Genomic DNA, 12,325 nt, shown 5'->3' on the forward strand with positions numbered 1-12,325 from the left:
AGCAGAAGTTATAGATGGAAAGAGCCATAACTGTCAAAATAGAGCTGGATAAGCATACAGATGGGACAGCCATAGTCACCTGAGAACAGATGGCAATTGGACTATGATCAGGAAGGTACCTTCCTCGTCTTGTTTCTTTGACTGCAGTTGTGGGAAGAACAAGATTCCTGGCACTTACTACACAGGACCTTTTCCATCTCTGCTGACATAGCTCCATGCCATAACAACTAAGAAGCTGATGCTAGAATGACTTGAAAATTATGTGAAATGGTTAAGACATCTCTGTTGGTTTTCCTCCCAGTTTCACATGAAGGACTACTGACTGAGAGTGCTCACCAGGTCCAGCTTTTAACAGCACACAGCACTTGTGGGCTAAAAAGCTGCAAGAAGCAGCGATGGTATCTCCTCCAAGCATCTCACTCACCCTCCCATGGTGGGTCCTGGCCTCACAGCTGGGCACAGGCATGGCAGGCTTGCTTTGGCAGGGACCTACATTACCTCACTGCTCTCAACAGAGACCAGCATTCAGCAGCTCCAGGATCTGAACACAGATTATAAGGGGTCTCACAGATATAGCTTATTTCTTTTCACTTTTAGGCTTTTCAGCAATTCATTCTACTTGGGTTTATTAACTGTAAATGGCACTTTAGAGCTCCTTCTAAAAAAAAAAAAAAAAAAAAAAAGGAAAAAAATTGTTAATTTGAAATTCTTCTTTGGGCCTCACATTAAAAAAACACTAATTAAAATGTTGCTATTTTCCACTTAAACTTCTGCAGTGATTATAAAAGCCACCTACACTGAACAGCTGCCAGTATATTTTTTGAAAAAGGATTAAGGGAAATAACCCACTGTACCCAGTAGCAACCTGACATGCTTTATCCAACAACTTCATTCCTAAATTCCTACAGTATTAGAACTGCCCTTCTATACTGGCCTCACCCTGCATTAACGTTTTAGTTCCAAGGATCTAGCATTATTGCCTCAGTAACAGTATTGCTGCCACACAAAGAATCTCTTATCCCACAGCACATGACAGTTAACTCAGATGTTTATGTAAGATGGGACTCAATAGATCAATTCTGACCTGCTAAGCCCTGCTTTGTTGCTGCTTTGAGAATTTGGAGATCCCAGTTCCCCAAGGCACCCAGAAGCAACTGGGTGGATCTCTGCTGCTGCAGGGAGCCATGCACCAGGCTGTCCTCTCAACAAGGCTCTAGCTGCACTGCAAGAAAATCACTTCCAACCTCAGTTAATCACTAAAGCAGGATTCTGCTCCACCATCTGTCTCTAACACAGGCTGTGACGTCTTTCATATGTATTTATTGGTAATTTCCTATATTTTTGCTACATTAAAAGCCCTCTATACACATACATAAGTTTAGTGAAGTTAGTGAGTTAAAGTGTATGTACAGTAGTCATTTAGAAAGGAAGCCACTACCTACATTTATGATAAAAATCACACTGGATATCTTCATTCAGAAGCATGTGTTTAGTTTTTTGGGGTCTTTTGTTTTGCTTTGTTGGGTTTTTTTAATGTCAGTCTAGACCAAGTGGTGGCACAGAGTGCCATGGAAACTAAGCCTCAGCTTTATAATTTGCAAGTGGCATTTTTAAGAAGAGAATTCTGTTCTTAGTCACATTTATTCAGAAAAACAAGCTGCTTCCTCACTCCATCAGGACACCTAAAAAAGTAGACAAAACCAAGGCCAACTTGAAAAATTAGAATAATACCCAGGTAATAACTTAAAAAGTGATCATAACTGACTTGGGAACCAGCAGAGATCCCATTTGTTAGGCTTCAAATGAAAGACTATTCAAATAAAGATGGGATATTTTCAAAAAGCCAATCTATCCTCTCAACTTATGAAAGGCCATGTGCAAACTGCTTAATCTAGAAGGAGTTGTGTAACCCACCTTTCCACTGGGAATTAAAGAAATCTTTCAAGTACAAGAAGTAAATTGATAGCACCTATTAATGCAACAAGGTGGAGCTGATAAATCTACGGCTTGATTTCTAATTGCACTGAAGCAAACAGAGCACTTTGGAAATTAATTTAACACTGAACAAACCCTTAAGGCTTGTTTTGGTTCAAGAGCATTTTTTCTCTCAGGTGATTTCTACACTCATCTAATAAACAGATAATTTATTGCAACTACAGAAGCCTGATTATACCAACGAGCATCTTTCACCTTTATTTAGAGCACCAGAAAAACAAAAGTAAGATGAGAGGATTGAATAAAGTTGTCAAGTGACAACAGTCAGGTAACACAGGACTACAGAATTCCTTCAACACCTCCAACTACAGACATTAGCCATACAGCTCATCCAGATTCAGTGCTGGAGGATATGCCACATATTCCCTGATTATGATGGAAGCCCAGAGATGTATTTCAACCTGCAAAGATGCAGAACAGATAAAGCATCTTTAAATATTCCTCTCATGTTAAACCCAAATAAGTAATTCCTCTGAATTCTTTTCTACTCAAAGCAAAAGGGGAGACAAAGCTGAGAGAGCACAAACTTGCTGACGTTTCACAAAACTGCTTTTAAATCATGAGTCAATTTTACTGTGAAGAGTCACTGGAAATATTTAAAGTCATCTTTTCAACTAAAGAAAATTGCTCCCAAAATCTTCACAGGTAAGGTTAACTGACTTGGCATTTCATGAGATTCATAAAAGCCCTTCTAAGCCCATCTTTCACCAATCTTTTCTCAAACAGGCTGTATGTTTAATGAAACTGATCTCTTAGCCAAGCAGCCCAGCTTCAGGCAAAGTGCTCCTCTAGAATCAGGTCACACTGAGAATGCTGTGTTGCTCCCTACTCTGCAGCATTTGTATAAATGAAATCAGGACCCACACCAGCCTTGCTCTGCCAACATTTCTAAGTACAACCCAAACCCAATGCAGCAGATGGTCAAAGGAAAGGACATGTGTACAATTTGAAATAACACAGGTCCTGGTTTAGGCATAATAGGATAGGACCTCTTTAAAAAGCCAGATTAGGGGTGGGGAACAGTTGCTCCAAAAGGGTTCAAATATTGACCTTAAATTGCTTCCTCTCCCCAGCAGGTTTTGTCTCACACAAGAACATTTCCTTAATGTAAAATTAAACCTGCTATCAGATTTCATGCAACTCCACACAATCTACGTGCTTTCAAAAATAAAGAAAAACTTACATGTGTTGATATGGAATATTTCATATCTCCTGCACTGAGCATGAATTACCCCTGGTTTAAAACTGGAAGATTGAAACTGTCCCCAGTATGCCAGAAATTATTGACAAGATGGGAGTTGGAAGGAGCTTTGTATTTGCTTTTAGCTTTACAGTATCTCTCCTGGCTTCCATCTACAGAATACAAGGCTAGATAGCAAAAACATCCCAATACTTTTCCAAATGCTTTCATCAATAGGCAGCAATACTCACATGCCATAAGGTACTGCCTAGAATTATACAAGCTTTACAGCACAGAGATCCTCAGAGCCAACAAAGTCATTAAGGCAAAGCTTTGGGGGAAAGGGTTTTATTAAAAACTTCCCCATTTCACTTTTCACAATCTCTAAAAGATTATTAGAGATGAGATGAAAAATTCTGCAAGGCAATGGGGAAATGTCCTTATTCACCAGCGTGTCTTCCCTGCAGCAGTGAGGAGTGATGGCACCTCAGTCAGGAGACCCTTTTACCATCTGGAATTCTCTCACACTATACAGGCTATCAATACTGTGTTTATTTTTTCATAAAGGATAAATTTGGGACACAAAGCCCAGCAACTCCACAAGAAAAATGCCTTCTGGCTCAACATCAAATTCAACAGCCAATTCTTATATGCACTGTCAGATACAAGCTACATATGTTTGAGCAGCTAGAGAAGAACAGCAGTTTGAGCACTGCAGTGTTTCCAGTCAGTGCTGCAAAGGGCAGCTCATTAAACGTTCTGAAGAAACTCAACCAAAAAGGGGCCACTGACTTATTCTATATTGCACTTTTAGTAACTGACAGAAGGGGGAAGAGATCCCTCACACATAAACCAAACACATTATCCACTGGAAGTTATTTGTTCCTCTAGTGACCTATCCTGGAGAAACTATTAAGCTCTTTCAGCCAGCTCAGGTCTCTCTTCTTCTGCAAGAAAGTATAAAAAATGAGGAGATTTCACAGCCAAACAATCTTTTCAAGTAAGGGGAATGCATTCAGATCCAGAACTCTCAAACTCTGCAATTCCCACCCATTGCGTAGAGCAGGAAAAGTAAAATGTGCGAATAGCAAAATGAAACATTTCATTTAGCTAGGCTGGTACAAAGGCTGTTACACTCTCCCAAACTTTATTTATATTTTAATGCTAAGAAGACATGTTAAATATTTAGCAAAAACAGTGAATGTACATTGTTAATAGGCAAATCTTATCCTACAGATTGCATATCTAAATGCCTCTGATCTCCTCTTCAAAGGCTCAGAGGAATGAAGGGCAATTCTACCAGCACATACGGTACGGCTACCACATCTTACAACTGTTCTAAGGAGAGTATTTCCCCGGAAATAAGCATTACTTAATTCCTTTCACATATTCTACTGAATCCATATTTTCAGATCAGAAGGGTATCCTTACAGAATAAAAGAAAACATGATGGATACAACCTCTTTCACTTGAAATAATGGAAAGCATCTTTTCCATTAAATTTAGAAGACACAAGAATAACTCTACATTTATGTAACAGATTAAATGTCTGGATTTTTATGAAATTCCTTCCTTGTTTCCTAGGATAAAGGACAAAGCTCTGCACCAAGTCTTCCATTATCAGCAGCACTTAGCACAGCTGGTTTGTAAGGTGATGGTCTGCTTTGCTATAATTAAGCCATAGAAGAAACAAATTAAAACTTCAAAAGATATAGATCATAAAAACTAACAAGCATCTGTAGTTTTCTGTTAGATAATTAAGTCCAGGAGAGTCTACAACAGAGGAAGAACCCAAAGGAAAAAAAAAAAAGAAAAAGAAGCCTGAGATTTCTAAAGCTTCTTATGTACATGCTTATGGGGGAGGAGAAAAAAGATTAAGAAATCATTGCCTTAAAAGCAACCCTGCAAATAGAGAGACACAGCAAAGTCAAGAGCAGGCAAGGGAGAGTATCCAGCACCTTCAACGCTTGGTACTGAAACAATAACCAACCTGCTCCTTGACATCTAGTCCCCCATCAAAATTCTTCCAATGTCTAAAGGAACAGCGATTCACAAACACAGCCTGCATTACTCAATCCTTGCTGGGAGGAATAGTTTGAAGCCTCTAGTAGCATTTAACATGACAAACAATAGTTACATGCGCTAATTAAAGTTAAGAGCTGGTGAAGAAATAACCCTGTGGAACAAACCAAAGGTGTGCTCAGCATACCTCAGTGACTGATTATTTCAGTCCATCAGCAAAAATTAAAACCAACAATATTTCAAGCTATCTCCTAAATTAAGAAGTTCTGTTGTAGCTGACAGAAGTGACCATAATGTACATGTTCTTTAAAAATTCACCTGGAATCAATACTCAAGTATGGTTATTAAGAAAAAACTAAGACAAAGATTTTCATACCTGGAAACCTTCATGCCCTTTTTTTGAACCCTCCATTCTAAAAACATTTCCTTTGGGGAAAATAAAATAAAATAACAAAAAATACTGCTCTCTTCCATAGCTTTAAATGGACAGAGGTTTTCTTCACCCTGGCTTGATCTGTCCTGCTACTTCCTACTGCCTTCTACAGAAAATGCCTGCACATGTCAGGGGTACTGACACCAGTCAAGTATTTATCATTTGAGAAGTGCTCTGGGACACAGGACAGGATAAACTTCAGACTCTTGCAACTGGAGCTCAATCGATTCACCACACATTATAAGCATTCATTTAAAGAAAAGATTTTCCTTCAGAATTAAACCACAACCACTGACATTCCAGCCAAAGCAGCTTTCATCAGTTCATTACTTATATTAAGAAGGATTCAGTGCCAAATCAGGCCTCTTCCTAACATGACAGGGAGTTCCCCCAAGCAGTGGTATAAAGAATCCATTCTTCCCACATCACTGTATTTTTTAAAGACTGAAATACACTATCTTGTCTGGATACTTACATACCAGATGCTGATAGTATAAATATTTAAACACTGACATAGTCAAATAGTTACTCCCCTAAGAACTGCTGAGCAAGCAATAAAGGAAATTAACCTCCAACATTCTCCTAAAATAAAATAGCAGCAACACAAAGACAGTGTTTAGCAAAATGATCCAGGAAATACTCTGCATTTTTACTTTTTGCTTGAATTACACTTAACAAAAAAGCCTCAACATAACAGATTTTCAAGCACTCCTTTTAAAACTAGAAACAAAAAAACTCATTCAGAGTCTTCCTACTGAGATTGGGAGCCTATCACATGTAACACTGGAACATGTTCACAACAGCAGCTTGACAATGCTACCTTTGGGAACTGACAGTAAACAACTGCCTTTTAAATTGATTTCTGTCAACACACACACCCTCTCCAAAACAACTGTTTAACCAATCATCTGAAGAGACATTAGTATCACTAAGACCTAGTAAGACTCAGCCATTGCAAAAAGCCCCTTGCAGTCAGCACATTAATCCTTCTAGCAGGAACCATTTACTCACCCATTTACCAGCAAATCGGAATACAAAAGCTCTCCAAAGAAAAGGAAGATAAATTTATTTTAGGTGTGTTTGCTTGTACTTACAGCCATGGTAAGATGCTGGGGATCCTCCAGACTTCCCATATTCTTGCTCCGAGTAGCTGGTGGATAGGTTTGGTTGACTGGAGCCTCGGCCAAAGGTGATCTGATTGCTACCCACTCCAGTGGCCACCTGAGCCATACGTTCTTTGGTCTTCAGGGCTTGGGCCCTTTCTGTCTTGAGTCGCTCGTCATCCTTCAGAAGAGACACTAGCTGCTTGGATTTCTCCCTCACATTGATGCCCTGGTCTTTACCATCTCGATCAATATACTGAAAATCTTTCAATGTCTGGATAGCAAAAATATTCTCTTTACACTGCTGTGCCACTCTCTCAGAACCAGTTTTAATCAGGTAATCTAACAGAGTAAGGGCCTTGTACACGTGTCGCCAGTTCTTGCCATGGTCGTTGAGTCGTTTCCAGATCATGCTCATAATTTCAGAAAAGGCCACAACATTGTAAGTCAGATCTGCTATTTCAGTCATTAATGAACTGGAGGGACCCCAAGGGTCATTAGAGGTCGCTTCCCGAACTTTTATTTCGGCCTCTGAGTAATTGTTCACAATGTTCTTCATCTGCCGCCTAATAGACGAAGTCGTCATTTTTATTTCCCTTTTTTAACAAGACAGATTCCAGAACACAAACAAAAAAGGGCTATATTTGCTCTTCTATGAATGTTTCTGAACTGCAAAGGCTCCGTATCAGTGGCTTATTTGTAACACGTTCCACTACAATCATTTCCTCTCCTCATGAGAATGACACGAGAAAATGAAAATCATGACCTGAGTAAGGAAAGAAAACAAAGCATGTTAGTTGTGTCTCTAATTATTCCTGCATGACAAGCAATCTATACACACATTTGATGTGCATGTTAACCTATGGAATTTTTTCCCTGGATTTCTTCAGGACATGCGATTTTGAACACAACTTGCTCTTCTCACAAGTACTATTAAACACTGATAATTAAAAACCTCAACTGCTGAACAAGACAAAAGCAAGAGAACATTCATGTTGATGTGAATGCCAAATTTCAAAAGCAAAATAGAAACAGAAGTCCCAGAAATTACTTATGGATCTAGTTTCAAAAAAGGCAAAACCTACCTAGAATTTTTAATCACAGAAATTACAATGTGAGCTTGCAGAGCCGAGATGAAACTACATTAGAATTTCCCTGCTTAGCAGCCACCAACTTCCCTCTAGCAGTTTGTTGCCACTGCTGTGGGAATCTGAGAGAATAAGCAAACTTCCTCAAAAACAACTAAGCTATTTCTGAAACCTCAGGTAAGTTTAAAGCACACTCAGTTTCAGGGCAAAGATCCTGAACAGTGCATTCAGTTGAAGCCTAGCACCAAAAACAACCTAGTCCAATTCAAGGTGACCTTTAATGCTAAGCAGATTAGAGAGGAATTTTTTTTTCCAAATGCATTTACTTTGTGCATTTGACAACACTCATCAGATCTACAGTTTCTTCACTGTGTCTTTCACACAGCACAGAAGAATTTTTAATTATATGAAAATGGAATCATAAATCCAAAATGACCGGCAAGGAACCCCAAGGACAAGCTCTGAAGCTGAAAAGCTGTTTCAGTTATTTATTTAAGGTCATTGTTTCAAGTAAACAGAGGCCTATTAAGCTTTAGAATACATTACTTGAGTAAACTGGCAGATTTTGCTATTACATGAACACAGTTAGAACTGTCTTTGACATTCACCAGTAGCATGAACACCAAGCATTGATTCTGTAACAGACCTTAATAGAGGCTGCACAACCAAGCTGTCCTCTAGTAACATGTCTCCAAACACTCCAAAGAAGCAACAGTATCACTTACAAAAGATGGGAGAGAAGCACAGATTTTACACCTAACATTGTTATCATTCTTCAAATTACTAGATGCCAATTCGAATGAAAGCAGAATTCAGTGTCAACTTGGAGAACATGCAGCTCTATAATGACCCTCTCAGCATAAAAGCATTTACCCTTCCTAGAAAACCATTCTGGGCGAGTGAAACTACCAGAGAACAAATCTAATGAATTACTGTACTTTATTTTGTTCCACCAAATTATTTTTTTGGCAGAATAAAAAACTCTGATGTCATCATGGGAAATTAACTTTAAAGGAGACCAACACTAAATTGCATCATCCTGGTGTTCTCTTCAACGTTTAAAACCAGCTGTAGAAGAATGTCCATCTGTTGGCAGATGGCTAGCAGCTACAGAAACAAAAAGGGGCATCTTCTCCTGGGGCTTTTACAGGCTTGTGCATTATAAACCCAGACTCTGAAAACCCTGATCCTAAATAAGCATTTGCAGGTGTTCATGACTGCTGCTTCACTCCAGAAGTTACGATTGTGCAGGCTCCCCTGCCCTTGTGATTACTCTCTAACGCACTACCCTCAAAAGGTAAGGAACCAGTAAAAATAAAGACATTTTAAAACCCCACAACACACACAAACACCTTATTTAACCTAAACTATTTATTTGTGTCAATAAGGGATTAAGGCAAGTTCTCAGACAAAGCTGAAACAAGTTATCCAAGGAGGTTGCAGCATCTGGTAGAAAGATGCCACAAAGACCTAACAAGAGCAGGCTGGAAGCAGTAAGCTCTTTAGCTGGTAAAACTAGAGCCAGCAGAGGATGCAAGTGCCAGCCTAATCATGAATACAATTCTGATGATATGGATCCCAGATCAGAAGAACACAATCCTCCCTGTAAGGACTGAGCTTGTCATCCAACCAGAAAAACAGTAAATAACACCAAAAAAACCCCAAAACCATTAAAACTACAAAGCCTCCTAAAGCAGTTCAACAAAAAGCCCACAAAACCCAACATTCCCACACACAAATCCTCATGCAAAGGGAATGAGAACAGAACATACGTATTTCCTTGCCTTATATTATCAGCAGCTTCGGCATCTTAGATGCAATCTGAGGTGGAGGCTCTACAGTCAGCAATGGGCACAGTGTCTCTACCAACCCCCTTTTGAAGGCACTTGTACTTCCCCTTTCCCCTCAGCAAGCACGCAACAGCAGTGCGGTAAACAAGTACTTAGCCTTGCTTCAAATTTGGACATTTATTCCCCAAGCTGTAGACAGGGGCCATGCTTTTTAAGGAAAAACAAGCCATCTTCAGTTTCTTTATGTCACTCATGACTATCAAGACTGGCCAGCTCCTTCTGAACTGAGGATCTCCTGAAATGCAGTCCCCCTGTTCAGAAGCAGCTCCATATCTTTGATCATCCCTCATGTCTTTTTACAAATGTACTACACTTCCACTGCTTGAGACACACAGAGTTTCAAGCACTCTTCATTTCAGATTTGGCAGTAACAGGTTATATCACAAAATTGTCATTTACTGCTTAGGATTTCCTACTCTTTATCAAAAACTTTCTGAAAGTCTTCTTAACTTTGGTAGTTCTGCCTCTACTCAGGACATAAAAAGAAGGTCATTTCTTCTCCCTGTGCAAATGCATTGAGGCTATTTCATCTGTCACTTTATCACTCGGCAGGTCTCAGTCTTCCATCCTTTCTTTTTCAATTCAAGATTCATTTAAAATTTGACTAATTTGGTTCAATTTGGCCACCTTATATTTCAAAACAATCTGGAAAAGGGAGTAGTGGAAGAGCACTGATCTTTGGCAGGACACTGCACTGGGAACAACCCTTCACAGTGAGAACCTACGATTTACTCCTAACCTCATTTCCTCTCCTTTAACCTGCTGTAAGTCTATGGAAAACATTCCTGTCTTACCCGAGTTTTGTTTCTCTAAAGGCCAGGGAAGAGAGGCCTTAACAAATTATTTTTAAAGTCAAGTACACTATACATGCAAATGCCTCACCTGTGTGTACTTCCCCAATCAAAAAAAATAAATAAATAAATCTTTAGAAGAACACATTTTAATACCACACATGATATTTGGAAAGGTAAATTTTACAGTTCATGGGAACACCTACTGGTCCTAAACAACACCAGCTTTGGCCAAAGAAATAAATACCTGAATAATTAACCATAATCACAACACAAGCAGGCACAGGGACAATCAGGGTGCAATTCCACATGCTATGCCAAGATAATTGTAAGCCAGCAGCAAACCCAGTGGCCTCCCAACCCTCCAACCACTTCCCCTTTCTCTCTTGCATCAAATCTAGCAATTACACAAAAGCACAGTAAAACTAATCAACTTAGGGTCTCAGAAGGAAGGGGGGAAAAAAAAGAAAAAAAAAAAAACAAACAACTTTTTAGCACTGGCTTGTTTTCTGTTGAGCCACTGATGTGACCAGGCTGCACAAAGACATGGTCACAAGCTCTGCTGCACAGCAGTCTGTGAGAAGAGTAAAACTGATTCAACCCTGGGCTCACTGTTGAATGAGCTGATTAAACATAACATAAAGCTCAAAAAAAACAGCACCAGAAAGTGAAGGGCCTGGTTTCAGAAAAGAAACCAAGCTAACAAAGGCAGGACCCAAGGTCCTGCTGTGCTCTCCATACAGGCTGTAACCAAATGATGAGAAAATACTCGTGGTTTTGCTGGAAAGTGTGGGCAAGAAGCAGAAATGGTTTGGAGAGAGCCCTACATTTGGGAAACACTTAGGTTTATGTTTAGGAACTACTAGTTGAATTACCAACAAAGCTACACCCCAAGAGCAAATGAGCTTGGAGTACCTAGGTGTGCAGGAGGTGCAAGTTATGGCAGCCCCATTCCTGGAAGCAGCGCTAGGGTGAAGCTTCTGCAGAAGGTTACTAGCAGAGAGTAAGCCTGGAGTGGTGCTTTGGACAAACAAATACAGCACAAACAATTTAGAAGAGAACACTCTGGATTAAGCAAAATGAGCATTTTTCTGCAGAAAACTGCAGATTTCACCTGTTACTCTGTAACAGACTTGAAAACCATCATTCCATCAATGCTGGTGTGATCCTTAACCTTCCCATCTTTGATTCATGAAAACAAGGCATTTAATGATAATGCATTAACACACATTATTTCCTTCTCTTGATGGAAAGATTTTTTCTAATCCTATTCTACTTTTAACCCACTAAACACTATTTAACCTAAACTTGCTTTTACTCTATTAAAATAGAAATGATGACTGGAGTGGAAAGATGATGGACTTTTTATTTCCCCGTCCACCATCCCCCGATTTCAATATTCAAGATAACTATTTTGGCAGCAGCCAAACTCTCTTCGACGTTTCAGTATCTGCTCAACAAACTCTGCTTCCACACCAAGGAAGAATTTCACTTGATGATTTTAGGACTCTGAGCACCCTAACAGCCAACCTTCTGATTACAGAGATCAAAAAGCCAAACATTACTACTGCATAAAGGTGAGAAACCATTTCTAACACGTGATCAAATACTTACATAGAAAGTTTAGATTATTTTTTTTTCCAGAGACCTCAGTGAATTAACTTCTCACAACAAACCACAAGGAAGTACAATGCACTTTGCAACTTCAGCAAAAATCGGAGTCTGCATTTTTAACAGTACAGTTGCAAAGAAAGCAGAAAGTAAGACTAGTTGGTTAAAGCTGCTATTCCTTGCTAATAATGGGGGGTGGGGGGAAATGGCAATCAGGTTGAACACACTTCTTTAGATGATTAAGCAGAGAGG

The 12,325-nt window shown here is 39.4% G+C and overlaps 1 protein-coding gene across 3 annotated transcripts in view; it reads right to left on the reverse strand.

The window, feature by feature from the left end:
- Positions 1-7,499, reverse strand: part of EPN2 (epsin 2) — a 19,379-nt gene extending 11,880 nt beyond the window's left edge. For all 3 annotated transcript variants that reach the window (XM_010003550.1, XM_010003551.1, XM_010003552.1), the window contains exon 1: positions 6,725-7,499. In XM_010003550.1, the coding sequence (XP_010001852.1) occupies positions 6,725-7,319 (595 nt within the window). In that variant the 5' untranslated portion in view covers positions 7,320-7,499. The remainder of the gene's footprint in view (positions 1-6,724) is intronic.
- Between the last annotated feature and the right edge of the window lie 4,826 nt (positions 7,500-12,325).

Source organism: Chaetura pelagica, unplaced genomic scaffold, assembly GCF_000747805.2.
Source record: "Chaetura pelagica isolate M959 unplaced genomic scaffold, ChaPel_1.0 scaffold408, whole genome shotgun sequence".
In the NCBI taxonomy this organism is placed as follows: domain Eukaryota; kingdom Metazoa; phylum Chordata; class Aves; order Apodiformes; family Apodidae; genus Chaetura; species Chaetura pelagica.